General features: G+C 37.5%; 2 protein-coding genes across 5 annotated transcripts; one reads left to right on the plus strand and one right to left on the minus strand.

Moving 5' to 3' along the window:
* On the plus strand, positions 1–11,905 carry LOC107832726 (protein transport protein SEC24 A). 4 transcript variants are annotated; one of them, XM_016660587.2, is made up of 14 exons: positions 1–265; positions 1,195–2,311; positions 2,416–2,554; positions 3,330–3,520; positions 3,940–4,047; positions 4,137–4,340; positions 4,484–4,715; positions 5,833–5,982; positions 6,104–6,260; positions 6,515–6,642; positions 6,742–7,064; positions 7,144–7,332; positions 10,018–10,254; positions 11,082–11,905. In XM_016660587.2, the coding sequence occupies exons 2-13, from the start codon at positions 1,214–1,216 to the stop codon at positions 10,246–10,248; spliced, it is 3,150 nt and encodes a 1,049-aa protein (XP_016516073.2). In that variant the 5' UTR covers positions 1–265; positions 1,195–1,213; the 3' UTR covers positions 10,249–10,254; positions 11,082–11,905. The 4 variants fall into 4 exon arrangements, with proteins under 4 accessions (XP_016516073.2, XP_016516076.2, XP_016516074.2 ...); XM_016660590.2 differs by having other exon boundaries at positions 25–265; positions 11,246–11,905; XM_016660588.2 differs by having other exon boundaries at positions 67–265; positions 11,123–11,905.
* Positions 11,906–12,991: 1,086 nt separating this feature from the next.
* On the minus strand, positions 12,992–19,622 carry LOC107832727 (serine/threonine-protein phosphatase 7-like). The gene is made up of 5 exons (XM_016660592.2): positions 18,928–19,622; positions 17,656–18,150; positions 14,859–15,005; positions 13,472–13,579; positions 12,992–13,326 (listed from the first exon to the last, which is right to left on the minus strand). Exons 1-5 carry the CDS (start codon positions 19,474–19,476, stop codon positions 13,252–13,254), a joined length of 1,374 nt encoding a protein of 457 aa, XP_016516078.1. The 5' UTR covers positions 19,477–19,622; the 3' UTR covers positions 12,992–13,251.
* Positions 19,623–27,961: the final 8,339 nt, after the last annotated feature.

The raw sequence follows: 27,961 nt of genomic DNA on the forward strand, positions 1-27,961 counted from the left end.
TAATCCTACTGTTAAAAAAAAAGAAGAAGATAAATTTAATCCAATTATATTTACCCTTGCCAATTTGCTAGTAAAATTTCTGGGTTTTGTATTTCTCTTTGGAATTGGATCTTGTCAGTTCTTCAAATAAAAGGAGAAATAAAAAAAAAAACATGCTTTATTAAAACATTCCACTGCTTCGACCTCGCTTGCCGCTGATCGCCGATTCTCTCTACTCCAATTCCACTTTTATTCCGTCGGAGTCACCGGCGAGATCTATCATCAGGTCATTTATCTTAATTCAAATCGATGACTTCTATTCCGATTTCTCATTGATTGTGCGATTAGGAACTGTTGTTTCGTTACAAATACTGGGCCTTTTTTGAATCAAGGAATTTGATTTTGCTTGAATTTTGATCTTCTGAGATCAGATGCTAAATTCTATTGTTGAGTGATATAGTTTTATTTATGTGTTGAGTTAAATTACGTATGGATTTTTGCTACTTGTTAGAATTAATGGTGTTAATGTTACGCTGATTCGAATAAAGGATATGAGCATCAGCCTCAGAGTTGAATGTTGCTCTAGATTGTATTATTGTTTTTGATAAAGAAAGAATGTTTAACTAATAAACTATTGTTTACAGTTACTGTTCTTATTTAACTGTTTTGTCATCTATTATGGTGGAATGTAGATTACTGGCACAGTATTAATGCTGGGGTTAAAGGAAGATATCAGGATAGAGGCAAAACCTGCAAAACCTGTTCTAATTTGGCTTACATTAAGTGTTCCTCCACGAGATTTAGCTACTAGAGACTTCTTATAGAAAAGAAAAACAAAAAAGAATTTAGCTACTAGAAACAGATTCTCTGCGCCGTAGGCAACTAAAGGAAATGCAACTGATATTTCCCTTTGCCCCGTCCTTCTTTCTCCAAACTATTCCTTATCTGCTGTCAAACTCGTTGGGCTGCTCATTGACAAAATGATAAAAGCTTCCGGTTAAGTATATCTACTTAGACAGAGCTGTTTTTCTTCTCCTTTGTCCTTATCTTTCTTTTTTGCCTTTTTTCCCCTTTTGCATTCTTGCATTGTACTTTAACTCTGCAAATATTTTGCTTTCCTACTATTTTCGGCTGATGTATAAGTCTTGCATTGCCTTTTTTCTGCTAATATAATAATGACATGCCTTTTTGTTTGTTTTGGTTGTAAAACATCAGGAAGCGGTCCTTTGTGACCATGGGCCCCGAATATCCCAATCGACCAACCTTTCCCTCAAGGCCTGCTACTAGACCTTTTGGTGTTCCGCAGAGTGCAAATCCTTTTCAATCATCTGTTCCAGTAGTTGGATCTGATGCTTCTGCTTTTCGGCCTGCTCCCCCTACTTCTTCTCCAGCTATGTCATCTCCGCCTTCATCTGGCCCCATGGTTGGACCAGGGACCTCTACTTTTAGACCGATGCCGCCCGGTATGCCTAATGATGCAGGGAGGCCACCTCCAACATCAGCACCTCCATATGCGCCGACAGGCACTGGCCCTTTCCAGCGTTTCCCAGCACCGCAGTTCCCTTCTACAGCTCAGGTACCACCTCCACGCACTTCAGTGCCGGGGCAGCCTGTTTTAGCACCCCCAGTTAGACCTGTTTCTGGTCCTTTCTCAATACCTCCTATTGCCCATCATCCACAAATCCAACCTCCTCCAGTTCCGATGGGATCTCCCCCTCTAGGTGCAAGTACACTGCAGCCTAGACCAAATGTTCATCAGGCATCCATACCATCCCAGTTTTCTGCTGCCAGAGCAACCATGCAGCCGTCTTCTCCTCCAGCTAGTTCAGTTTATCCTGCTGCTAGACCTGGCTTTCAATCTTCTTTTCCTGGGTATATAAGTCAGCAGCCTTCAGGGTTTACACAGGCTCCACCTAGACAATCAGTATCATATCCTTCTCAGCCAGGCGGCTATGTCCCACCAGTGCCAGCAGCTTCTACCCCATATCTTGCTCAACAAGGAGGGTATGCAGCACCACCACCTCTAACATCTCAACATCCAGGATCTACGCCTCCTATGTCAGCTATGCAGGGTTTGGTGGAAGACTTCAGTTCCTTTTCTATTGGGTCTGTTCCAGGATCATTTGATTCCGGCCTTGATTCTAAAGTTTTACCGAGACCAATTGAAGATGACCCTGAGCAGAACGTTTTGTCTGATATGTATCCCATGAACTGTAGTTCTAGATTTTTGAGGCTGACAACTAGTGGCATTCCGAATTCTCAGTCTTTGGCTTCAAGGTGGCACTTATCTCTTGGAGCAGTTGTTTGTCCTCTCGCCGAGACGCCTGATGGGGTTTGTATTTATAACATAGTAGTCTTTTATATTCTTGGTTGTTACAGTTTTTAGGGCTTCATATGAATCTCACTTGCTCTACGTGCAAAATATACGTCATGCAGGAGGAAGTTCCTGTAGTTAATTTTGCCCCAACTGGTATCATCCGCTGTAGAAGGTGTCGCACTTATGTAAATCCTTATGTGACTTTTACTGACAGTGGAAGAAAGTGGAGATGTAACATATGTGCTTTGCTTAATGAAGGTAAGTAATGTTGCTTCATTTCTTGAGTTTTTAACCAGTTTATTGTCGGAGCTCTCCTTTTTGATTTTAGTGTACTTAAAAGTTTCAGTAATATGTAGCTGGAATAGTTGAATTCCTCCTTGAATATTCTGTTGCATTTCTGATTAGAAGTTTTGTTACTTCCTAATATGTGGGTAGGATGGGAGGGAGGTGGGTTAATGTTCACGAAGCTGTCATTGCTTCCTATTGTCATTGCTTCCTAACAAGTAACGTACTTACAACTTACAAGAGCACATGCGTCCCGATCTTATAAACAACCTTAACCTTGATTAACTAATTGGTAGAAGGTTAGATGATTAATGAGAAATGCTTTAATAAATTGACCCCACTTTACTTTAAACCTAAACTGTACTATCTTACTAATGAATAAAAACTTCTATGTAGACCTTTCTTTCTGCTCATTGCATCTTTATCAGTCTATCTTCTACTAGTCACTCACCTTTCATTCAAATTGCTGCTAAGAGAATTTTGATACTCCACCATGCCCTCTTTTATTGTGACTGCTGAAGAGCTATCCTGGTTTTAATGTGCCTAATATGGTATTGTTTTCATTGCCGTATATGCACAAGTTAGCATCCAATGTTAGGGGCCTCAGGGCCTCCCAGCTATGTTTTTCTGCTTTTTGTCATTCTTAAATAATCTTGCGGATTCTCATTGCTACCATTGCATATTGAGGATGTAGAATGTTGTGTCCTCTTTTGAAGTGCATGGGCTCATTTATCCTCTTTATGTCTAGTTCCTGGTGAATATTTCGCCCATTTGGATGCCAGTGGCAGAAGAGTCGATTTGGATCAAAGGCCCGAACTTACCAAAGGTAGCGTGGACTTTATTGCTCCGGCTGAGTACATGGTCAGGCCTCCGATGCCACCCCTGTACTTTTTTCTCATCGATGTATCTGTGACTGCTGTGAGAAGTGGAATGCTTGAGGTAAGAACTTCTGTTCTTTTAGTTATTGAGCTTTCCAGTCTGAATCTAACTGCAGCATAGGACAAAGCATTTCAAAATTTGTTCAATTATGGCCAGTATACATACAAGTTGCCTAACTAGGAGATGATTCTGTATTTGTCCATTATCATGTGGTTTGTTGATGCAACTCTTGCTGTTACCACCTTATGTTAGAATGCTTTTGGGAAAGCAGTCGCATAGATAAGCCTGAATGTGTATATATATGAGCATGAGGGTCTCCGTTCATTTGGTGTTAATTCGATATTCCTTTTAGAATCACTTGCCTGCCTTGTTAGACTTCTATTTGTGTTGCCTACTGGAGCAATTTTTTGTAGAATAATCTGTTAAATTGCAAGTATATCTGGTAGGCCCTTTATAATTGGTTTATACATCTATGACAGGTTTTAGCACAAACAATCAAGAACTGTTTGGACAGCTTGCCTGGATATCCCAGAACACAGATCGGGTTTATAACTTATGACAGTACAGTACACTTTTACAACATGAAGGCAAGTCAGCTGAGTAATAATTAATCTTATCACATAATATCAATATCCATTTACTGTTAAATAACTAGATTCTTTTCATCTTGGACCAGTCGTCCTTCACTCAACCTCAAATGATGGTCATGTCAGATCTCGAAGATGTATTTGTGCCATTGCCAGATGATCTCCTTGTCAACTTGTCAGAATCAAGAACTGTGGTAGATGCATTTCTAGACAGCCTTCCTTCAATGTTTCAGGATAATGTAAATGTGGAGTCAGCTTTTGGTCCAGCTCTTAAAGCAGCCTTCATGGTTATGGTGCGCGAACTTTCTATGCTGTTCACATGATTTTATGACTTTCAAGTTCTTGGTATCACAGAAGTTTTTCCTTTCCATTATGTAAAATCTCCTTTTTTCCTTCTGTTGATTCACACTAACTAATATCGTCTCTCTGCTTCCAGAGCCAACTTGGCGGTAAATTGCTGATCTTTCAAAGCAGTCTTCCATCACTTGGTGTTGGCCGCTTAAGACTGCGAGGAGATGATATTCGTGTTTATGGAACTGATAAAGAGCATACATTGAGAGTACCTGAAGATCCTTTCTATAAACAGATGGCTGCTGATTTCACCAAGTATCAGATAGCAGTCAATATATATGCTTTCAGTGACAAATATACTGACATAGCTACATTAGGTAATTGAACTTTCACAATAGAGGACATCTGCTCTACAAATTAAACTGTGTTTCATTTTAAGCTGAAATACTGTTTCATTTTTAACTTTTCCTTTTGATGAGTCAAAATTTTCATTACTAGCACCAAGTCGCTGTCAAAAGTTAGTACAGATTGTTTGTTTGTCTCAAGCGAAGTTGTCTACTGGCATCTAATCAAGTTGCCAATTGTCAATAGAACACGGATTTGGTTCCACCTTTTGTCAATAGTAGTTTAAGGCTTAATACACTTTTGTTCCACCTTTTGTAACTATGGATGATTGCACTACCTTTGGTGCAGTTAATATATATACAACAAATGTTACCTTCTCAAAAAAAAAGAAAAAAAAAAAAAGAACACGGTATTCTCTCTTTACAACAAATTAAGAAGTGAAATATGAAGCATCTTTTGATGCCTTTTACATCATTGAAGCACTCTTTCTTCCTTTAATTCCATAAGCACCAAAAGTGAGATAGTGGTGATGTTCCAGGCTATCTATCTCCCTACTGTTGATCCTTTATAATACGTAGCTCGTGTTTCCGTTCCCCAGCTTTCGTTGGATGACACACTTGATTTATTATAAAGCTTTGGGTCCCCAATTGTGTAGTCAAACTGCGAGCAACGACAGATGATTAGTGTCCTTTCTGATTCCTTTCACTTGCAACACCAACTCACAAATATCCTCCCCCACCCCCCCCTGAAGTTGTCCATTGATGAATACTTAGGTTTACGCCAGCATTTTCTTTTTCTGTATGCCCAAAATTCTAACACTGGATCCTTATGAGCTCTTTTACTTTATCAAACGTAATCTTGTTTCCATAAAGGGGCCTTGAGCATAAGGCAATCAGGGAAGGCCGACTTAGTGACTACTGCGAGGAACTTTGATGTTCTTTCAGTTTGAAGTTCACTAGAAGTATAAGCAAAACCAGAATCGTGAAACCTTCTGTATCCTCCGTGTCGCTATAGTCAAGGTTGTTCAATTTTTTTTATTATAAGCTACACATAAAGGGAGTTCGTTATTTTGGTTACCACAGTTGGTAATGTCTTGGTACGTAGGCCTCATGAAATATTGGTGTATAATTTTCTTCAATCATGTTGTAGGGACGCTTGCGAAGTATACAGGTGGTCAGGTATACTACTATCCAAGTTTTCAAGCTTCCGTTCACAAAGATAGATTTCATCACGAGTTAACCCGAGATCTTACAAGGGAGACTGCTTGGGAGTCTGTCATGCGTATAAGATGTGGAAAAGGTAATCTTGCTATACTACTCTAACCTAGAAGCTGGATTCCTCTTCCACGTGAAATAAAGGGCGAGCTTGTGGAGTGTATGTTGGTAATGGTCATTAAGGTGTTTTTTTATGGTGCTTTCAGGTGTCCGTTTTACAACTTATCATGGGAACTTCATGCTGAGATCCACTGATCTAATAGCACTTCCTGCTGTCGACTGTGATAAAGCATATGCAATGCAGTTATCCCTTGAAGAAACACTACTCACTTCCCAGACAGTATTTTTCCAAATTGCTTTACTGTATCCTTTAGCATGAAATGCTGTTTTGGTCTCGATTCACTTCATGTATTTTTCTTGAGTACTCCTGCACCAGTCTTTAAAAAGAAGGCTAAGGCGACGTCTATTCTAGGATCAAAACTCCCCCCTTAATATTTTAGAGAAGCATTAGTTTCCTACCTTTTATATATCTTTTAGGTAATGAGGGAATTTTCCCGTGACGAATGAGGAATTCTACTTGACTTGGTTTCCTGGAACACTTTCTTAACAATTAAAAGATACACATCATCTTCTGGAGAAAGGCGCATTAGGGTACACACAGCAGCAGCACCTGTCGTTTCAGATTTAGGAGAAATGTATCGCCTGGCTGATACTGGTGCCATCATTTCTCTTTTTACCAGGCTTGGTAAATTTTGCAATACTTTTCCTGTACTTGGTCCTTTGACTTTGATACCTTCGCCTTTAGTATTTTTAGGTCTCTCACGCTCAAGTTCTTATCTTTCAGCAATTGAGAAAACTCTGACCTCTAAATTGGAAGAGGCTCGAAATTCTGTTCAACTCAGGATTGGGAAAGCTCTTAGAGAATATCGAAATCTCCATGCTGTGCAGCACCGTGTGGCTGGAAAGATGATATATCCAGAATCTTTGAAGTACTTGCCATTATATGGATTAGCTTTATGCAAATCAACAGCCCTCCATGGTGGATTTGCTGATGCTCAGCTTGATGAACGATGTGCTGCTGGATATACCATGATGGCTTTGCCCGTTAAAAGATTGTTGAAGCTTCTGTATCCTAAGTTGATCCGTATAGATGAATATCTTCTAAGAGTATGCATCTGACAACCCTTCCACATTGTTGCTCATTATGCTTTAAAGGTTCTAAAACCTAATAATTTTCTATTTCTAGAAACCATCTTCACCTGAGGAGTCTAAAGACATCTTGAAAGGGATTCCACTTACAAAAGAGAGCTTAGATCCCCAGGGTCTCTATCTCTACGATGATGGTTTCCGGTTTATCATCTGGTTTGGTAGAATGCTTTCTCCTGATATGATCAAGCACTTGCTCGGAGAACACTTTGCTGCTGACTACTCTAAGGTAAGCTTTTTAGACCACCACATCTTCAGCACAACCATATTAAATAGGCTCCATTTGGTGCTGAGTGGACCAAAAAGTGGGCCATATGAAACTTGAATGTGCACTTTTACTACCAACTACTTCGGTACTTATTTTGGTTTGGTTTAACTGGTAAAATCTGAGTAGACTTTTGACAATGGATAATAGGATGTAGGAAGCCAAAAGCAATGTTCTCATTTTATTTTTCAAAGTGGTTCCATGGTGCAGCACCCAAGGGTGTGGCCTAGTGGTCAATGAAGTGGGTGAGAACCATGAGGTCTCAGGTTCAAATCCCAGCGGAGACAAATACTAGGTGATTTCTTCCCATCTATCCAAGCCTTGGTGGATAGAGTTACCTGGTACCTGTTGCTGGTGGGAGGTGGCAGGTATCCCGTGGAATTAGTCATGGTGCGTGCAAGCTGGCCCGGACACCACGGTTATCAAAAAAAAAATAGTACATGAAAATATTGATAAAAAATATGTAATTTTTGGCATAGATATATCCATCCGTTCTGCCCAACTATACCATCTTTTTTAATTGAACAAGCCTCTTTTTTTAATTTTACATGGATCATAAGTTATTTGTTTCTTTATTGTTTATAGTCTTCTGTTTACTCTATGCAACTAATTTCTGTAGCATCATCCCTCTGGCATTTGTATTTAGGGTTAGTTCCTTTAATCAACACTGACCTTTAGGTAAGTGCTGGAAGCTACTGCTGGAGCCCTCCCCCCTTATGTAGAAAGAGCACACAATCCTTTATTGGTCCCCACTAGGTTATAGATGAGTGTCTCCATTCCTTTTTGCTTATACTTTGTCATTTTTCTCCTAAAGGTTCTACTCCTGCCTTCTTCTGAATTTTGTCTTCTTTATTGTAGCTCTACCCCTGTTGTTACTCTCACTGATTTATTGACATTTTCCTTATTACCGCGTCATCCAAAACTGTGGAATCCATAACATTTGCCTAATTCTTGCTCTCCTTTTAGCCTGCATGTAAACAGAATTGCTAAAACGCGATTGTTTCTGGTTTAGACCACTATATATTTGCTTTTCCTTGGATCATCTACTGGTGTGTTGGTGTGTTCAGCTCTAGATGTTATCATCTTAACTTTATTCACTCCTATGACCAATTGAGCAGAGTACTGGAGGGGACTTTGCAACTCGGGGTTAATATTGTGTGCCTTGTCTACTAGATTATCAGAATTGTTCATGCTTAAGACAGTCTTTTGACATATTTTGGGATTTCTCTTTTATTTTTGTTCCTAGATAGTAGATATGGATGAGTTGTACTTCAGAAGTACTTTAGTTGGTCTGCACGTCCTGGTTTGTGGTTAGTCTCAGAACAGGATTTCTTTCCCTTTGTGCAAGTGTATAATGAAGGCCCAAAGGTTCAAACCTCCCATATGAGTTCCTTTCCCGGAAGGTGTAGAAACTTCCCGTATATTTGCTTTTCTGAGCATACAGTAGTCAGCAGCACTAGCTAGCATGTGGCTAGGTTTGCAATGGAGGAGGAGCTTCATTCATAACATCATATTCTCTGGTGAAGGCACATACTCCTTCAATATCTTAAGTGCTCAGATCTGTCACTTCCCTGAAATGCTGAGATCCAAGTAGTTGGAATGGAGAGCCAAGTCAATGACGATATATTGTCCAAAAAATAGCAAGTGCACCCAATTTATGGTTCTTTAGCATCTACACTTTATTGACAGTGTAGTATGTCACTTAAAGAAGCACGTGGAAGATAAGAAATTTAGACCCACATAATGATTTTGGCATTTATGAAGAGATAACTACTGCTCTTTTGTTGCCTTGCAAATTTAAATTTAGTGAGTCAAGAAGCAGCTTTTTCCTGGATCTTTGAAAGAGATCCCTTGATGGAGATAGGTCTTAAATCTTTGTTCGAGTAATTACATCTTCATTTTAGAATAAGTTTGTTTACAGGTGATATGATGTTCACTGGGAATTTATAATGAGTTTACTTATAGGGCATTCTTTGCTTATGAAAACCTTAAAAAAGGGTGCATGGTCCTCCCTTCTTCCGAATCTAAGTGCCCATTTTCTTTTCGCACAAATATTAAGTCATGAGTTGAAGTGTTATTCTTAATAAAAGTTGTGAAAAAGTTGGAGATAAGGTTGAGTTATTGAGGAATTTGAACTGTGCACCACTAGCCCTTTGGGATTTCTGTGTTATCAAAAAAACAAAGAAAGATCTGGTCTTCGGTCTACCATTACTCTTTTGATAATAAGGGTGGTTCCATTTCTTGCTTATCCCCCATTCCATTTCTTGCTTATCCCCCACCCCCCAAAAAAGGTATTTGATAGTGCAGGGAATGACTTCACCTGTTTGGAGAGAGGACACAACTTAGGCACAACCTGAGTTAAGACAGAACTTGGGGCATTTAATTTGGAATAGAGGAACAATGTTTTGACTCAGCTGGTCTCTTTGCTGATTCAACCCTATGGCCTTCACTACAACAACTACACCCCAGTCCCAAACAAGTTAGGGTCGGCTACACGAATCCTCACATCTCTGTTTAAGCTCTCATGTCATTGTCGTACCAAATAAACCCTATGGCCTTCACTGCATTGATATTTGAATTCAACTCCCGCAAACTTTCTGCTTGTTTTGCAGTCTCTAATGTGGTTTCTTCTATTCTATTGAGAACCAGGTTTCACTTCAAGAGCTAGATAATGAAATGTCAAGAAAACTGATGGGCTTGCTTAAAAAGCAAAGGGAGAGCGACAGATCATATTATCAACTATGCCATCTTGTGAGGCAAGGTGAACAGCCTAGAGAAGGCTTCTTTTTGCTTGCACATCTAATTGAGGACCCAGTTGGTGGCTCTAATGGTTATCAGGATTGGATTCTGCAATTACACCGGCAAGTCCAGCATGCATAATTTAAGGTAATGACTAATGACAAGGATTTGCTGGTCTTTTTTCATTCATGGAATGGTTTAACGATGGGTGAATGTCGGTTTTGTGTGAACATAAATTAGCCAATCTATTTATAAACGCCATCCTGTCTCTCCCTTGAGGGAGTGGTAGACAGAGAGGTCAATAAGGGGATGAAAATTTGCCAGAGCATTCGTGTGTGAACTCTGCGAGTGATAATTTCAAGTATCTAAAAGAAAGTTGTGTCACTAATCATAAGCTAGTAACATGATTTCAGTAATACTTGGTCTATGTTTTAAATTTTTTGTTTTCCTTTATATTTCATGGGCTCAATTCAGGATTTGAATGGTTTTGGTACTAGTTTCCTGATTGTGAACAATATTGTCATTTGCCAAGGACAGTTTTAAAGGAGCTGCTTCATTTTTTATTTTCATTTTTCGATTTTAAATGGATCAAGTGTTGAATGTGAGTGGCTCCCAACTAAGTGAAGGTAATTTTCTTAGTGAAACAAATGTTTATGGCACATGCAGGCATATATTATCAGTTCTGACTAATCTCTTGGGAGTATCCATTAATGATCAAAAGAAAAAGAAAACCTCCTAGTCTCCTTTTTCTATGTCATGCATGGTTATGATGTTACTCGATTTCTTAAATCAGGAACCATTACTGTCATTTTTGTTTTTATTTTTTATTTTAAATGTTCCTATTATCTCTTCATATTTATATTTTTGTCGTGCATGTTAATCCATTGACTTCATCTTTTTGGTGGTTTCTAAGCTTTTTCTTTTCTGGTCCCTTTGTCGTTCCTTGTGTTATGGAAATTGTTTCATAACAAGAGTGGAGGGTGAATCTTTGTAATTGCATATCTGAATTCTGAAGGGAATTGAAAGCAGAATAACTTGAGGCTTCCTGGTGAAGAGACTGCCCCTATGGATTTCTCCACTCTGAACCTAAAATGACGAGTTTTAAGGTTGCTTGCTGATTGCACACTTCCTATTTTAGCAGGATTCCCAACTCTTCAAGCTTTTATGGTCTACCGAGTGCGGATTCCAGAAGAAGTTGGTCTTGTTGTCAGCCCCAACTATGGATGGTTCATCCAATGAGCAAAAGCTTCCATGGAAGAAATCTGCTGTTAGTGTTAATTGACACGATTGATTGCTGCGCTTACGCGATCTACCGTGTAACATTAGTTGAAGAACTAATATTTTCTCTCCTCTCATGTGGGAATCATTTCATACAGCTGGACCAGTTGTGCATTAAGATGAGGGAGGGATATTAAGATTGTGCTCGTCCTTGTGTGCTAGCGCTGTCTCATTTGGTTGGGGTGAACAACATGAAAGGAATGCTAATTAACTAGTATTTACTTTCACATGTTGGTCTGGTTAGAGTGAGATGAGATTAAATATAATAATATTGCAGTTAATTAAATTATTTTTTGGATCTTGTTGTGGGGATAGGGTGTGCCTTTTCAGTGGGATTTATTCGGACTTTTTGTGGAGATCTTGTACATTGCATTTCTATGCAATTATCCAGTTTTTGCTGCCCATGATGAATTTTTTGTTGAGCTGAAATGTAATGCAGATGGTTATTCTCTCTTTTTTCCTACGTTTTTCACCTTGGGATACATCTGCATCAATATTCAATAAGAAGGGTTTCATCTGATTACTTGTTTTATTTTATTGGTTTTTGGATTCTTGGTGCTGTAGATATACAATCTGAACCAAAGTAAATTCTGTTTGGTTCGGATTTCTCAGTTTGCTAATTCGGTTTTTGGTTTTTATCTTTGGCAAACCAGAAAGAGAATTTTATTATGCGTGAGATTATAACTACTGCTAGTACTCAACTAAATGTGCCTATGTAACACCTTTGTTATAGTTTCTTTGAAAATGAAGTGATTTTCACGCGTGTTGCCGTGACAAATGTAAAAGAAGTCTTTTTTCCTTTTCCGATCCATTTTCCGCCTTCAACTCCAATTGAAAAATACTCCAACCACTAGCTGCAATTCTGCAACCACAGCCACTGGAGCTGGATCTGGAAGAGCAATAATGAAGGAGAAGACGAACATGACAATGAAGCGAAGCTTTTGGAGATAGGCGGTAGCTTTTCAATTTTCAAGTGTCGGTTAAAGTATCATGAAGTACAACATAATAATATGTTTCTAGAAAATAAAAGCTTTTATCAAAACAAAGAAAAAGAACACGCAGCTTTTTATCTTAATTACCTGCCATAGAACATCCTAGGACAAAGGCCATGCAATTGTTCAGGTATTCTTGTGTTTTTAACAAGTATCCACCAAAGAGTTGATCCAACAAGAAACGTAATAAAAAAAACCAACATATTGCAATGTGGGTTGTATATATAATAAGATTATTCCGACTCTTCTTCTAATTTTTCTGTTTTCCAGTCTTTGTTTCCTTTGAGGTAGTTAGATACCTAGAGAGAACAACTTGAAGATAAAGAGGCTTCATGCTCATTGAACACTACTACTAAAAAACCCCGCAACTCTTAAAACATAACAAAGTGAACCTTATAATACTAGTCCCATCTCCCATTGACAAACATGTAGCTTAATTAATATGGACCAATCTGAAAAAACATATAACAACTCTCCCTAAGACCAGAACTTTGGAATATTATCCAAATGAGAAATCTTCAAGTTCTGAAGAAGGTTGGAGAAATCAAGTGGACATTCCACTGAAAGACAAACCTTCTCAAGAGCATACAACATGAACGTAAAGTCCTCCATGGTTTGCACAAACAAGCAGCATGAAAGACATTAGTTATACTAGAAGCAACCAATATAAATGTTGATACAAAAAGAGTTGTACCACTAGTGCTCCGAGTAAAAAACCATGATACATATTTCTCTATCGGGCAAGGAAGCTTGGAGGAATAAATACTTTAGCAGTAATTTTACTCATGTCACCTCAAAAACAATATAGAAACATGTACAAATATTGTACAAATATGTAAGATTTGCAAACGCCGCACTGATCATGGGAACCACTTTATGTAGCCATAGATGCTAAGTCTAGTTCTTCATCAGAATCAATGACATCTTCAAAATCATAGTACGGATTTACCTGTCACAATAATTTACTTAATGTTATTACTAAATTCAACAGCCAGGAACATGCAAGTAACTTTAAAGAAAATTTACTCTTTATTAGCGAAGGACACCCCATGAATCCAGTTCAACAGAAGATAATGCTTCAAATTGTTCTATACCTTTGGTCTTGGAGTAACTGCTTCAAAACTACGGAAAACAGGAACGTCAAAATTAGGAGGTTCCAAAATAATGTATGCTCCTTTATTTTGGTATCTATCCTCTGTTGCCTGCAGTAAAGAGCACAAACAGAAAGAGAGATAAGTTTCTCCATTTGTACTGCAGCTTCCAGGTATGAAAATGGCATCAGATATATTTTAAACTTTTTGCATGCTGAACGCCTAAATTTAGTCTATTTTCATAGAACCTTAGGCAACTTGCAAAAATTGTTGCACATTTCTTAATACTCCTAAAAGTGACAATTGGTTGTGTTAACACCAAAACTTGGGCAGGGACCTGGGCAAGCAATGTGGGGCTTTTCCCTTTACCAGACTGAAAGCATGAAATATAATTGGGCCTCCACCAAAAAATGGGCCAAGTACAGAGACACAGCCGGTTATGTCATTGGAAATTCAGTTTATAATATGACTAATCAAGCCCACAAATTACTCTTCAACATGCAACTGGTGCAGACGAACAAAAAGTAGGCCAGTCTGGCATTAACTAGATCATGCCAAGATTTTTGCATTAAATTAGGATACATTAGAAAAGCGGTCTAGGCATATAACAGCTAGCCTTGCATGTAGAACACTTTTTGTAAAAATGGATACCGTCCAATCATCATAATAAATCGAATTATGTTCATTTCACTTTAAGCTTTTTTTACAAGCTTCCTTACAGCTTTCTTAGATATCTTTTTCGGTTAATGCAAGCCATACTTCAGATACTTCAGGTCTTTTTGCTATAAAAAGCATCACCAGAACTTCACCACCTGAAAATTTAGACTAGAACACTTTTAAGAAACTTACAAAATCATAGTCAAGGAGTATCCTTCTCTGCATTAATTGTCCGACTTTCAATTGGAAATCATTCGCTGACCAGTCCATAAATTTTCTAGCCAAAAGGATGCATATGAAAGGTATGACTTCTGAAGAATGAAGTTTTTTATGCATGTTTGGTAAATATTGGTTGCCAAAGTACAGAGACACCTTGCAACTCATTATTACCCATTTCTACATCTGACTGATGCAATCATCGAAAGCACATGGCAATAGAAGATAAATGTTCCTAATATGCCATCAGTATGCTCAGGCACATATTTTCACGAAAAGTAATTCAAGATTAACAAAGCTTACAAGCATTTACATATTCTATCAACAATAACATAGTGGAACGGCACTACCCTTCTACAAGATGGCTGAAAGTAAACACGACAGAGGTTTTCATAGAGGGAAGATGACAACATACTCGTGTATAACACAAAATACAAACTCTGACTGTGGACAAAAGGTGACCATGTAAGGTGAATTTTCTGATTAAAAAATAGTGAATGATAAAATTGAAGATTACCTGAAACTGTGGATAGTCTGGGGCACTAAATACTGTAATCAGTTTCCCGGATGGGACAACATGATCTATAGTGTACCCTACATCCATTCCTCCAAGTCCAGGTCGCTTTTCCCTTGCATCTGGACCTTCATGTGACCTTATAATCAACTGACGCAGCAACAATTAAAGACCAAAATGTTAGCAAGTTCCGCATTGTTAAAAGTTACAAAGGGAGGTGTTGAGCTCACATAAAATACAAGAACCTAAAGCTACGTGAACAACGTAATTGGAAAATATAAAGGATAGATGGAATAATTCTGAACATCGGAATTATTACTCAAGATGCCTATTTCTCCCAAAAATATGTTTAAATCCTTTGTGCTTCTTCACTTTTTCCTCAGTATTTAGGTGGTTAGATGCTTTGTTGATAGATACTTGCAATTTTTATTTATAAATACTTACGATTGAGATTCATACCATTTTTAGCTTTTTTATTTTTCTTTTTTCAATTAAATGATAGGACTACATTTATGGAAGAAAATATTATTTCTTTCAAAGCAAAATTCCAGGAAAAATCAACACTAGCGACTTATTACAGCTACAATGTCCAACAGAGTGTTATCTCATCCTTATTAAGCGATGTTGCAGCACGATAAAGCTAAATCTGAGTTGGTTTTGCCGTTCCAAATACAAGTAAATTCATCTCCAGAGGTTGTTCAGTATGTATCTCTAGGAAATATCTGGTGTCCAGCTACATTGGATTGGCTATGTTGGAAAGAGGAAAGAACTTCAGGTATTAATGTGCACAACTATCTTTATGTACTAGTTTTTAAGAAACAACAACCAGATCATTTTCTTACTTGAATGAGTACGGGAAATTGCATGCTTTTCTTAGATTCTCAGTATAGCTATGTCTTAAACTTATGCGCTTGTAATTGGTTAATACTATAGCATTGCAGCTAGATAGAGAGCAGTGCTCTCCTCAAGGAAAACATGCTACACCCAACCCCCTTCACGTGGACGAAGATGAAAAGACTTTTCTGATTAACATTCAAAAGAGGTGCATCAATTCTTTGTATGTCCACATAATTGACTACTACATCCAGGATTGCAGACTGATCCCAAACCCAAAGGAGTCTTTCTCTATGGTTATGAAATCAGTTTGATTGAAAAACAAGTCAATGATACCGCAAGACGAAAGTAAGGGTGAGATGAGAGCCCTACAGGCCACAACCTAGGAGAGCACACTATATTATATGAAAAAGTACGACCTTGTCCTATTATTAGTAACCAAAGTTCAGAACTAACTAAAGGAAAGAACTTTACCCTGCACAGGAAGGATAGAACACGTGCAAGAAATCTTATTTCATGACGACCTCTTAGAGTTGCTTTGATTGGTTATGCTAATCCTTCTCGTGGACTCAAAATATTCAGATAATTAATTAATTTCCATTTGAAAGTACATCGGATCAATTCTCTTGCCTGAGAGTAGATTTTCTATGTTCATCATACAGGTTGAAATGGCAATGAAATGAGCACAGAACTCCTTGAGTATACACATCAGGCAAGGACCCACCATTTGAAGGGTCAGTCATATGAGAAGAAAACGGATGGATTCAAATATTAAGTGGCTTAATATGTTACAAAAAAAGTATATTTGAATTGTTAAGACTAAGATAAAACACATCAATGTAAAAATATGTCCCAGTGAAAATTTGGGGAGTAAAAAAAATAATTATAAAGCAACTGCAGTTTGTGAATCCTTTCCTGATGTACTGTCATGGATGGATGAATCAAAAACTGCAGGAATTAGCACAAAGGTTAACACCATGTTTGATTCCAGAAAATTGAGCGGAGAGTACAGGAAGAGAAAATCGCTGGTTTCATTACTTAGGTGAGATATTAATTAATTTGCACCCAGTTGTCTGATAAGGTTGGAAAGGTAAGAAGTGAACAAAAGTGGTATACTTCCTCCTTTCCATTTAGTTTCGGAAGGATTAATAAGCTATCATGGAAGGGTAACAACTAAAAAAGCTACCATGTAGGGGTACCTAAACCTTCCAATTTTACTCCACCTCTTCTTTTACTTCCCTTTTATATGAGAGAAATAACCTTTATTCCTCGACATTTACTCCAGTCCTGGTAAGTCGTAACCCTCTTCTTACACCTCAACTAAACATAAGTTAAAACAGAAGCTATTGAAATCTAATCCAAGAACTACACACTCAATGATTATATTCTGACGAATAGTACGTTCAATCACATCATTCAACCGTAAAACCGTCGAACAAGACATATTATATTGTATATGTTCATTCATAAATGAATGATAAGAATGTACAATAAGATTTGGTAAAAGACAACTTAAAATTAACCAGTGTTATCAAAGGTGAAAAGCGCAAAAAAGCTCTAAGGTCTATTGGGGCTTTAAGCGCAAATAAAGCTTGAGCTTTAATGAAGAAAAGCGCAAACGGAGAAAAACTATAAAAATGTATGTGTAGTCTAAGACTAATATCTGTAAGCGCGAATACAAAATATGTGGACAAAGAAATTGAAGAAAAATTACGATAAAGTGAGATATAAATTTGTTAGTGTTGCCTCTTCAGGATTACGCTTATTGGCAAGAAAAAGTATATCTTAGAGCCTATATGCCAACACTGAAGCGCCCGCTAAGTGAGGCGAAGCGCTCAACTTGTTTTGAGCCTCGTTTCAGAGCTTAAGCGCGCCTTTGATGAGACTGAAATTAACTTAGCGGCAGGGCGGTGTCAATAACAACAAGAAAGGAGCATATACAAAGAAATAGAATTAGGCAGTATACCTTTAAGTTCAACGTCTTCAAAAATTCTTCCGTACAATCTGGACCCCATAAGAGACCAATTCCTCTGTCTTTATTCGGGGAAAGTCCAGGCTTCATTGATGGGTCTGACCACAGGACATCACCAGGTATCAAATTTGCACCTTCCCAAGGAGGATCAAGGACAGATCTCCTGGCTTTTAATAACTCCTCCAAAGAACCAAGAGATAAAGCACTTATTTCAGGATTCGAAACTATTTTGCGATTCTTCTTCCCTTTAGCTCTTTTAGCTGGAGTGACAGGAATGCTGCGGAAAATACCTCCATGTGCAGTATAGACATTGTCACCAATAATGGAAGCAAGAGGAAGTCCTTCGAAGCATCCTAAACACTTCCTATAGACATGTTTCCCTCTGTCCGCATACTTGGCTAAAACTTCCTTTTCAAAACCATACACAGAGGTACAATATTTTGACTCGTGATTTCCGCGAAGGAGAAACACCCTACTGGGCATAAAAACCTGAAAAACATACAGTTCCATTAAATATCCACTGTTGCATTTGTCTGATATCTGATAGAAATTCATATACGTGGACCAGTTGAGTTCAAAGACACAACACATCAAAATATCAAGAGTAAGGTGCTTAAGCTCACAGCCGCTTGACGCATATCACTATCTCCCAGCAAAACAAGGCACAAGACTGAAGCAATATAACCAAGGAAAAATCATTTTGAGACAGCACTTTAGGAAGACAAAGGGTAATAAAACCTAACACAAAACTGAATATCCCTATTCTACATTTTACCATGAATTGATATGAATCCTGGTACTTAAAAGTTTACCGATCACCATCTCATTTTGCTTCAGCATTTTGTTGTTGTGCACCCTCCGAAATGTTAAATAGACAAAGTGAGAAAATATCTCTCTCTAAACAGAAGCTCCACAAGTTCTACAAGAATCTAACTCTCCATGCAAAGTGACCCATACATTGATAATCATGATCAACTATCACTTTTGCTGATATAATTTCCATAAACGAACACACAGATTTCTATCTTATCACCGAAACACAACTCGCAGCTACGTAATAAGTCTAATAATATAACTTTTCGCGGGTATGGTAGCAGCAGAATTAATGCGGATTACTAATATCTACCACAACTGAATTTCAAACTACATTACCTTAATAATATTCTGATTAGAAATAACTGTGTAAGTTACAGCTAACTCAATCAAAAGACTAATAATTCTACAACAATCAGCTAAAACCTTTGTTAAAAAAAAATCTTTTTTTACCTTCCAAGCGAGCAAGAGAAGGAAGGTCTCAAGACCCCAAGCTCCTCTATCAACATAATCCCCATTAAACACAAAGAACCGATCATCTGACGGAAAGCCCGCATCTTTTAACAAGAACATGACGTCATGCAACTGACCATGCACATCGCCTACCACCACAACCCTCGAATCCGGACCCAAACCCGACCCGCTATCGATACGTACACAATTGGGTTCTTTATGCAGCATTTTTGACGCCGTCAGTACGAGCCGATCAAAAGCTTCTACTGGTAACACCGAGGGGAGCTCAGCCGGAGGAAGATTCTTAGATCCCCAATCGAATGCGAGCATTAGGTTTGTAACCCAGGCTAGGGTTAGTGTCCCGTCTTGGGGCCATGAAATGGGGATCTGCGGATGAGGCTGTGGTGAAGGAATTGGAGTTAAAGGCGATGACGTGGAGGACGTTGAAGCCGCCGATGCTGACGAGAAAAAGTCCTCGTCGGATGACGGCGGCGGCGGCGTTTCTGATGGTAGACCGACGGCAGGGGCCGGTGGTTCTGGCTCGAGCATTTCAACTGGATATTTTTCTAATTTTCTCTTTTCGTTTTAATTACGTTTGTTTAGCTTTTCAGTTCATAGAAGAAGTGAGACAAGAATAGAAAAGGAACTGTGCGAAGTAGTTTTGTTGACAGGGTATGTTCATGGGGAAACGAGAGAAGCCCAAATTTTGTACTAAATAATATACTAATTAATTAATGTGTTGGTGCTGCGTCATTGACAGCTCAGTTCGCCTGGTTTGCGATGCAACTCTTGAAATTGTTTACTCCGTAAACATTTTTTGGACGGGTGGCTAATTAAGTAAATTTCTTTTATTTTTTAATAATAGTGGGGTTAGACTTCCTATAGTTTGCAAGTAGCTCAAAATCGAACCCTAAATTGGCTTATTGACTTATTTGTATTGGATTATCAGGATAATATTGATAAATTGATTAAAATTTTATAATTAACAGCTTGACATTTGAGACAGATTATTCAATTTCTTAATCGGATAAACCATTAATCCGTTAAAAAATTTTATATTTACATTTTTACCTCTTTCTACCTCTTCATAACCCATCATCATTTTCTTCTCGCTTCTACCTATCACTCCTGACTTTTGCTATTTCTTTTTCTTCATTCTTTCTTTCTTTAATTAACAAATTATAAATATTTCACAACTACTTCCTTTTTATTTAGGATCTGCTATGAATCTTTTTTTTATAGATATAATTGAGAATTTAGAGTAATTTTTATCAAGATTGAAATCTGATAGACTCCCAAGTGGGAGCATGTGTGATCATTAACATTTTCTTCCTATTGTTATCAATAACATACAGTTACATAATATTTGGCATATCATGAATATAATAGTTGGCATTAGATCAAACCGATTGGAGGAAATATTATATAAATAAATCTGGACTTAAATTTTTCCTTATCTCTAGTTCTTTACTTCTTTTTATTGTCTATTTGATTCAGCCGGTAAACCCCTGATAATTCCTAATCTTATACTAATCATTCTGATGTCTTATCGGTTGGCTAGCGAATTACTATATTTATAAACCGATAACCGAAACTGAACTGTTAAGCGTAAATAAATATCCGCCTGATCTGCCCGATAAGCATCTCTAGTTTGCACCAGGATTATCTTAAGTATGGGTTACTCTCTCCGTTAATTTTTATTTTATATTGTGATATTTAATTGGGCACGTTATTTAAGAAAAAATTAATTTAAGGTTTATGTGAATATAATGAAGTTTAGGTGAATTAAATAATTTTTAAATATAAAAAGTTATTGTAATAACCCAATTTTTTATAAATATTTTTAAAGCAAATATACTACTAGGTTGGGTGCATATATATATATATATATATATATATATATATATATATATATATATATATATAAAATCCCAAAATATGGGTCCAAGTCTTAAGGTGTCCAAATGACTCTAAAAAATACAAACTAGCACTAGCTAGAGTAGTAACTAATACAAGCAAAATTAACAAGCTAGTTATTACATGAAGATAGGATGTAAGCTTCCATAAGCAAGCAGTGCAAGTGAGTCCAAAGGCCAAGAGCAATAACCATATAGTAGCACCTCCAAAGCTCTCATCCGGCACCAGGTTATGCATTTCACAGGATAAGACTCCCATGAACAAGGCAAATAAGGACTCCACAACATCACACCACTGTATAGTAGCCATCCAGAACTGCTAAAAGTAATTGTTGATACAGCTTGTACTGCAAACTTGAACTCCATGTACGTGCACAACAGCCAACAATATAGCTAGATATGAAGCCAATGGAATAGAAATCCACATATATACCTTTAATTTTGTAGATCAATAGTTGCCTGTCTACTAACTGTGAGTCATATAATGCCTTCTCATCTTCAGAATGAGCATGAAACCATACTAATACCACTGGAAAATGAGCAAGCACTATACAACTAGATAGTAAGGAAGTGTTAGGCAGCAGATGCCCTTGTATCTCAGCTAATTCAGTAGGGCTATTCAGTTTACTCATCAGTAGCATGTTTTTATACACAAAGTGTGTATCAATAAGAATCCAACATGCAATACTATAGCCATATAAGAATCAGAAATAGGACCAAACCCTAATAGCTAACACCATATCACCTTGTAAGCTTGTAGTTGAGAACATGCATTGCATGTTTGCCCTATAGTTTTCATACAGTGTATTCCTACCTCCAGACTGAGCATGTTGCCATGCTAATACTACTGGACAGTAGTTACACACTATACATATATGAAAAAAAAAGGCAGTAGCAAAAACAGGTAGTAAATTTAAAGAGTTTTGCAGCAGTGTGGAGTTTTTTTCTTAGCAACCCTAACCCTAAGGTTGGGTATTTGTGCTTTGTCCATGTTTATCAGTATTTTTTCTACTGAATGTAGGTCATTAAATGAGTGAAAAGTGATTGTACCTGCAAAAGAAAAATCAAGGTTAGCTAAAACATTTGCCACAACATTGCCCTCCCTTAGCACATGTTGAAAGATCACATTGAAGTTGCTCTTTATCTCCTTGATCTTCTTCACCTCAGCCCCTATGCACCAAGTAGACTCCCATTCACTCTCAATGATCTTCTTCATCACCAAAGAATCAGTCTCAAGGATAAGAGGATGAAGTTGATTTTTTACACAATAAGCCAACCCTTCAACTATAGCTTTTGCTTCCGCCACAATGTTTGTTGCCTCTCCTATCTCCACTACCTTAGCAAACATTAAATCACTACCACAATCTCTCACACATAATCCATAGGAACTAGGTCCAGGGTTGCCTCTAGAGGCACCATCTGTATTGTATTTGAACCATCCATAATAAGGTAATTGCCATGCTATTCTTTTAGTCACAACACAAGGCTTATACACTTCAAAAAGCCTGATCATTTCTGGCCATAGTAGAGGAATGTTTGACATCCAAGGATACCTTACCTTTGCTAGGTAGTGGAGAGTCTTGTTCACTTCATGAATCATCCTATTACAAGATATTGCACCCTCATTCTTCATAGTATTTCTCCTCTTCCAAAGTTCCCATGTGATCACTGTTGGAGCTGCCTAAAAAAAGGGCTTAAGTTTGGGACAACATTGTGCATTCCACCATGTTCTTACTGCCTGATGCACCTACACTAAATTCACTACAATGCTTGATGCTTGAAGAAAAGTTTTTCATACCCTATCTATAGTAGAACTTGTTAAAAATAAATGTTGAAAAGTATCCTCTTGTGGTTGTGAGCAATACCAATACTTAGACAGTACTATGCACCCATTCCTTCTCCACAAATCATTATTAATACCCAATTTTGCCCTCATATTTTTATAAATATCCTTTATACTTTCAAAATATCATTTCTGCAATATCACCAATTTACAAGAGTCATATAAGTACTTTCTATAATTTTTCATAATTTTTAAGTCTTTAAAATTAATTTTTCTTGCATTTAAATTATTCAAATATTTATTAATTACTCCTTCAAATTATTTTGTGATGAATTAATCATCAGAATTTATTGTTTACACCTACATATATGCTTTATAATATTTTAATTCATTTTACATAATTACATCTGTATTTTTGAACTATTTACGCACTTTTTTTTGCAATAATAGCATATACTTTACAATTAAATGCATTTGTCATTTTTATTCAGGGTCAAAATAATTTTTTACATTTTTATAATCTTAAACTATTATTTTAAAATATTAAGTTTTATAAATAGTATTTTTTTATATTTATTTATCTATTTTATTAAATTATTTTTCCCTAATTTCTTTTATTTAAAATCTGGCCCAAAACATGCCAAATTTCGGAACCAATCCACCGCCCCACACCCTAAGCTAGCCAAACCAAACGACCCTATTAACCCAACTCGGATGCGACCCGTTCATTTGACCCGCCCTGCTTCTCCTCTAATCCTCCCCGTTGATCTCAAATGATCAACGACCCACAACCATTCCCCTATTTTTAATTACATTCACCCAAACCCTAACACCCATTCTTCTAAGACAAGCACCCATAAATCCTCTCATTCTCTCCCCTTTCTCTGAGAAACCCTAGCCGCCTTCATTCAAACCCGAGTCGTAATCCAATATCACATGGAAAATCTTCCATATCTCCTTTCCTTTTTTGCTCACACGATGGTTCTTACCATTTCCTCAATGTTACAGTATTTGGCACTCGATTATTTATGGAAGCTGAGTCATTGAGTATTCGTTCAACTCCGATTCTGTACTATCTTCAGGCTTCTGACCTAATACACTCACTACCAGGCCATATGAGTCCAATTCAGTGAGGTCTTTTACTATTTTTTGTTCTTCGTCTTGAACTAGGGTTCGCCTGAATTCTCCTAAATTGATTGTGAATTGATTTCGCATGTTATTCTTTCCCTTTTTATATTTAATTAATTATTTTTCCTTGTTTATATATTTAAATTTTGCTACTATATAACCCCCCCCTTCCCCGTTCCCTTTTGAGGTCTCAACGATTCATTACTTAACTATTGTTACCACTATTGTTCTCTCAACTCTGATTCTTCTATACTTTCTGCATTCTTGGCTCTTGGCCAGCTGAAAGCCAAGGCCACCGGAATCCTCTCTATCGACCTCCCTAGTGTGAGCACTGCTCGGGGCTCATTTGAGGCTCCTATGAACTCTGACGCACTAAGATTTGGGTCTTTTGGTTGTTCTCTTTGCTGATGATATTCAAGCTATTGGTGACACTTAGTTTTCTCTTCTATTTGTTTGTTGAATTTGCATACTGGTAAGTGTCTCGCCCTTTTAAATTCTATCCTCTTTGCTTGTTTTCAGTGCTTTGCATACCCATGTTGTTTGAACCATTATGACTCCAATATTATGTTTTTATCATTGGAAATTTTACCTGCTTTGTAGCTATTCTGCAATTTTGAGTCTTTGAGTGTCACAACCTGCCTAGATTTTTAAAACTCCAACATGTTCAGCTTGAATGACTGTGTACCTTTAAGTTTACTTTGTTGTTCTGCTGTTTATTGTGAGTTTTTCTCATGCCTTATTCTGGATTTTTGCACTGAAATTCCTAGGGAATCATCTCCTACCCAGAATTTACCTTAATGAATTTCTACTAATAATTCCTTCATGTGAACTTTGTTCTTACCTGCTTACATGAACCATATCTGTTGTCGCAATGCTTTAACCAAACCCGTTGCTTTATCTTTGGAATTTGGTTAATCCTGCATTCTTTGGTATTGTTTATGCTTCTAGTTTAATCCTAATACATTTAGATTCCATTATCATAGTCGACTGGCTTAAGTTCTGAGTTTGCCCGTTCTATTTAACTTTAAGATAATATGTCTTCCTGCCATGACACCTTTGGACTTTGAGATCTTTGTGTTATACTCAGCATGATTAGGCTTCTCATCGATTGCTTGCTTGCCTGTTTGTCGTGTGTAATTGTCATTTCCTGACTATGACCCTGTCTGACCCCTTATGACTTAGACCCCTAAGTTTTTTTTAAAATCTTTTTATGGCTAATGATCTATTCTGAATTCATTCTAGAAAGCCTAGCATGTTCACCTCATATGTGTTTAATATGTTTACCCTGTTAATCCAAAGTGGTATGTCTCCTTAACTCTCCTAGTGTTATGACTATCCTTAGCATGTTGTCACCTGCTTAATGATTTAACCTATGTTGCATTTACCATGTTGCAAATTGAGTCTATTGACTCTCCTAGTTCCATGTTCTTTGTTTAATCAATAATGTCACTCTTGCTTCTAAAATGCCAATTTGTTTATGAATCCTGCTAGATGTCATATAACCCTGTCTCTATAAGGTGTTGCTTTAGAACTGTTTGGTTGATTTCCATGTGTGGTCAATTAATTTATTTGGTAAATTGGTCAATATTGTAACTATTGGGCTAGATATGAATCCATGTGTGGCTTTGGGCAGTGCAAATGGGCATACTCTCCTGTTTTGGGAAGTGTTTGGATCCGGGCCTGCTATTCGAGTGAAAGAGTCTATTGAAGGCTCGAGCACTGCTGGGTTAGCTCTTCTTGAGTCTGCTCTATTTGTTGGGCTTGTAATTATCTCGATTATGTAATATTTGCATATGTTTCTTCTTTTATCATTTATAATTTGTAAACAAACAACATGGGAGATTAGTGAAAAAAGGGTTGGGGTATTCTGATTTTTGCATGAACGGGTAGAAAATATGCCTATAGGATTTAACTGTCTTGTTTGAGATTCGTTGACGTGGATGGTAGGCTATAATTACGTATTTTAGTCGCTTATTGCACTCTAATTTATAGCACTTTATTTGTATTTTTATGCCTTGTAGGAGTGATTTCGAGCTATGTAGATGTTATAGAATGAATTTGAGCTATTTGGAGCTTTGAAGTCTGAGTAAAAGCCCAAGGGATTAAGCCGGGATCGTGTTCGGGGGTCGAGGACCAAGTCTAGATGTAAAAATGCAAGCAAAAAGCAACACTCTGAGAAAATCCTACAGCCGCGATGCGTGGTGCACCACGACTGCCCAAATCCTGCTGCCTGACAGATGTTGAGCTCTCTAGAAATCCCCACTAATGCCTCGCGTGGCGCGTCACCTCATGTGGCGCACCTGTGCAATTTTTACAGAGTTATTTTTCTATTTCGGCTAGGAGAAGGTCGTTTCGTCTGGGCTTGACCCTACTTGGTATAAATACATGAAAAATATTAGTGGAAATCCCCACTAATGCCTCGCGTGGCGCGTCATCTCATGTGGCGCACCTGTGCAATTTTTACAGAGTTATTTTTCTATTTCGGCTAGGAGAAGGTGGTTTCATCTAGGCTTGACCCTACTTGGCATAAATACATGGAAAATATTATTTTCTGGACTTTTGACACATATTCGACCTAAGGAGGCTAATGAGGAGTTGGAAGAACATGAGCACAAGGATTTCATCATTTCTTCCTCACTTAAGAACACGAGTTCTCTTTACGGTTTGATGGATTTGGTGTATTGATGATTGTTTGTGGATTATAACTCTAGTTTTATGTATTGAAGCATTTTTGGATAATTTAATTGTTGCATCTATATTCACTTGTTCATGTAATCGAGAGAGGCATAACTTGTGATATTTTTGCATTATATTGTTGGTTGAGTTCATAGATTCTTCTAAGTAATCGATAAAGGCTAGTTGAATCATTGATTAAACCTAGTTAGGAGAATAATCGAAAGAGATTTTCCTAAAGACCAATCCGCTACGCATTCTTGCATATCTTCACGTGCTTAAATTGGTTCATCTTGTGAGTTTAAAGACTTAATTGAGAGAGGAGTTTTTGCTGAACATTTAAACTAATAATTGAGTAAATTTGAGAGACTTACTTAAACATGAGTGAATTGCCTAGAGTTAGATCCCAAACAATTATCTTGCACATATCCTATCAAAACCCTATCTTCTCCCATTGATAACTTTCTTTGCTTGTTCCTTGTTTCGATTGTCATTAGTCAATAGCTTTACACTCTTAATTAATTTTAGTTAGAAATCATATAAATCTCAATCGTTGATCATCTTGGATAGCAACCAAGCTAGAAACTATGTGAAGACAGTTTAAATCTAATCCTTGTGGATACGATATTATACTATACTATATTTGATTAGTGAGCATAATTTAGGTGTGTGTTTCGAGCTCGTCAAATTTTGGCGTCGTTGCCGGGGATTGGCAATCAATAGTGTTTGAAATAATTTGTAGTGCTAATTCATGAATTTTTCTTTTTATTTTATTTTATTTTTCTCTTTTTACGTTTGGTGTTCTTTGATTGTGCGCAGGTTACAGGTTAAGATTTGTGCATGACTCGAACTTCTGTGAAGGAAGTGCTACCATATGAGCTAGAAATTAAAAAATAACTGCGACAGCTGAGGAAGGAAAGAAATCTCACCGAGACATCAGAAAAGGTTGGGCAATCCTCAACCAAAGAAACTATGGCTAGAAGCGGTGATGATAATATAGATTTGGCTGCAAGAGAGGCAGCCCAACAACGGGAAAAAGCTGCACGGGATGCTGAGGAAGCAACTATTAGAGATGCACATATTATCTATGAAGATGAGAGGGTCAGAGAATTGCTCAAAATCAATCCTTGGCTACAGACCAGCTCAGAAATATAGCTCCCATGCCTGGGAGACCTCTGGGCGATTATGCTAGACCGGTCTACAATCAAGGCTTATCAAGTGTGAGACCACCTCCAATTGCACTAACAATTTCTAGTTGAATCAAGGGTTGCTTCAAACCCTTCAGAATTGCTATGTCTTCAGAGGGAAGATGAACGAAGATCCAAACACATATTTAATAGACTTCGAGGAGATTATGAACACCTTTTAATACAATAGTGTATCACGAAATGTGGTGTATTTAAGGGCATTCCCCTTCACACTCAAAGATGATGCAAAACAGTGGCTTCGAAGCTTACCCACGGGATCGATTAGAACATGGGAGGAGATGACCAGAAAATTCCTTGATATATATTTCTCCTCAGCTAAAATGGGC

This window comes from Nicotiana tabacum, chromosome 17 (assembly GCF_000715075.1).
Source record: "Nicotiana tabacum cultivar K326 chromosome 17, ASM71507v2, whole genome shotgun sequence".
Classification (NCBI taxonomy): Eukaryota; Viridiplantae; Streptophyta; class Magnoliopsida; order Solanales; family Solanaceae; genus Nicotiana; species Nicotiana tabacum.

Bases quoted from the DNA above. Each gene is read 5' to 3' on its own strand.
- LOC107832726 (XM_016660587.2), top strand. From the start codon at position 1,214: ATGGGCCCCGAATATCCCAATCGACCAACCTTTCCCTCAAGGCCTGCT. The intron at 7,065-7,143 runs GTATGCATCTGA...TTCTATTTCTAG, and splicing joins TAGATGAATATCTTCTAAGA to AAACCATCTTCACCTGAGGA. The intron at 7,333-10,017 runs GTAAGCTTTTTA...ATTGAGAACCAG, and splicing joins TTGCTGCTGACTACTCTAAG to GTTTCACTTCAAGAGCTAGA.
- LOC107832727 (XM_016660592.2), bottom strand. From the start codon at position 19,476: ATGCTCGAGCCAGAACCACCGGCCCCTGCCGTCGGTCTACCATCAGAA. The intron at 18,151-18,927 runs GTAAAAAAAGAT...TATGTTTTTCAG, and splicing joins TTCTCTTGCTCGCTTGGAAG to GTTTTTATGCCCAGTAGGGT. The intron at 15,006-17,655 runs GTATACTGCCTA...TTGCTGCGTCAG, and splicing joins TGAAGACGTTGAACTTAAAG to TTGATTATAAGGTCACATGA.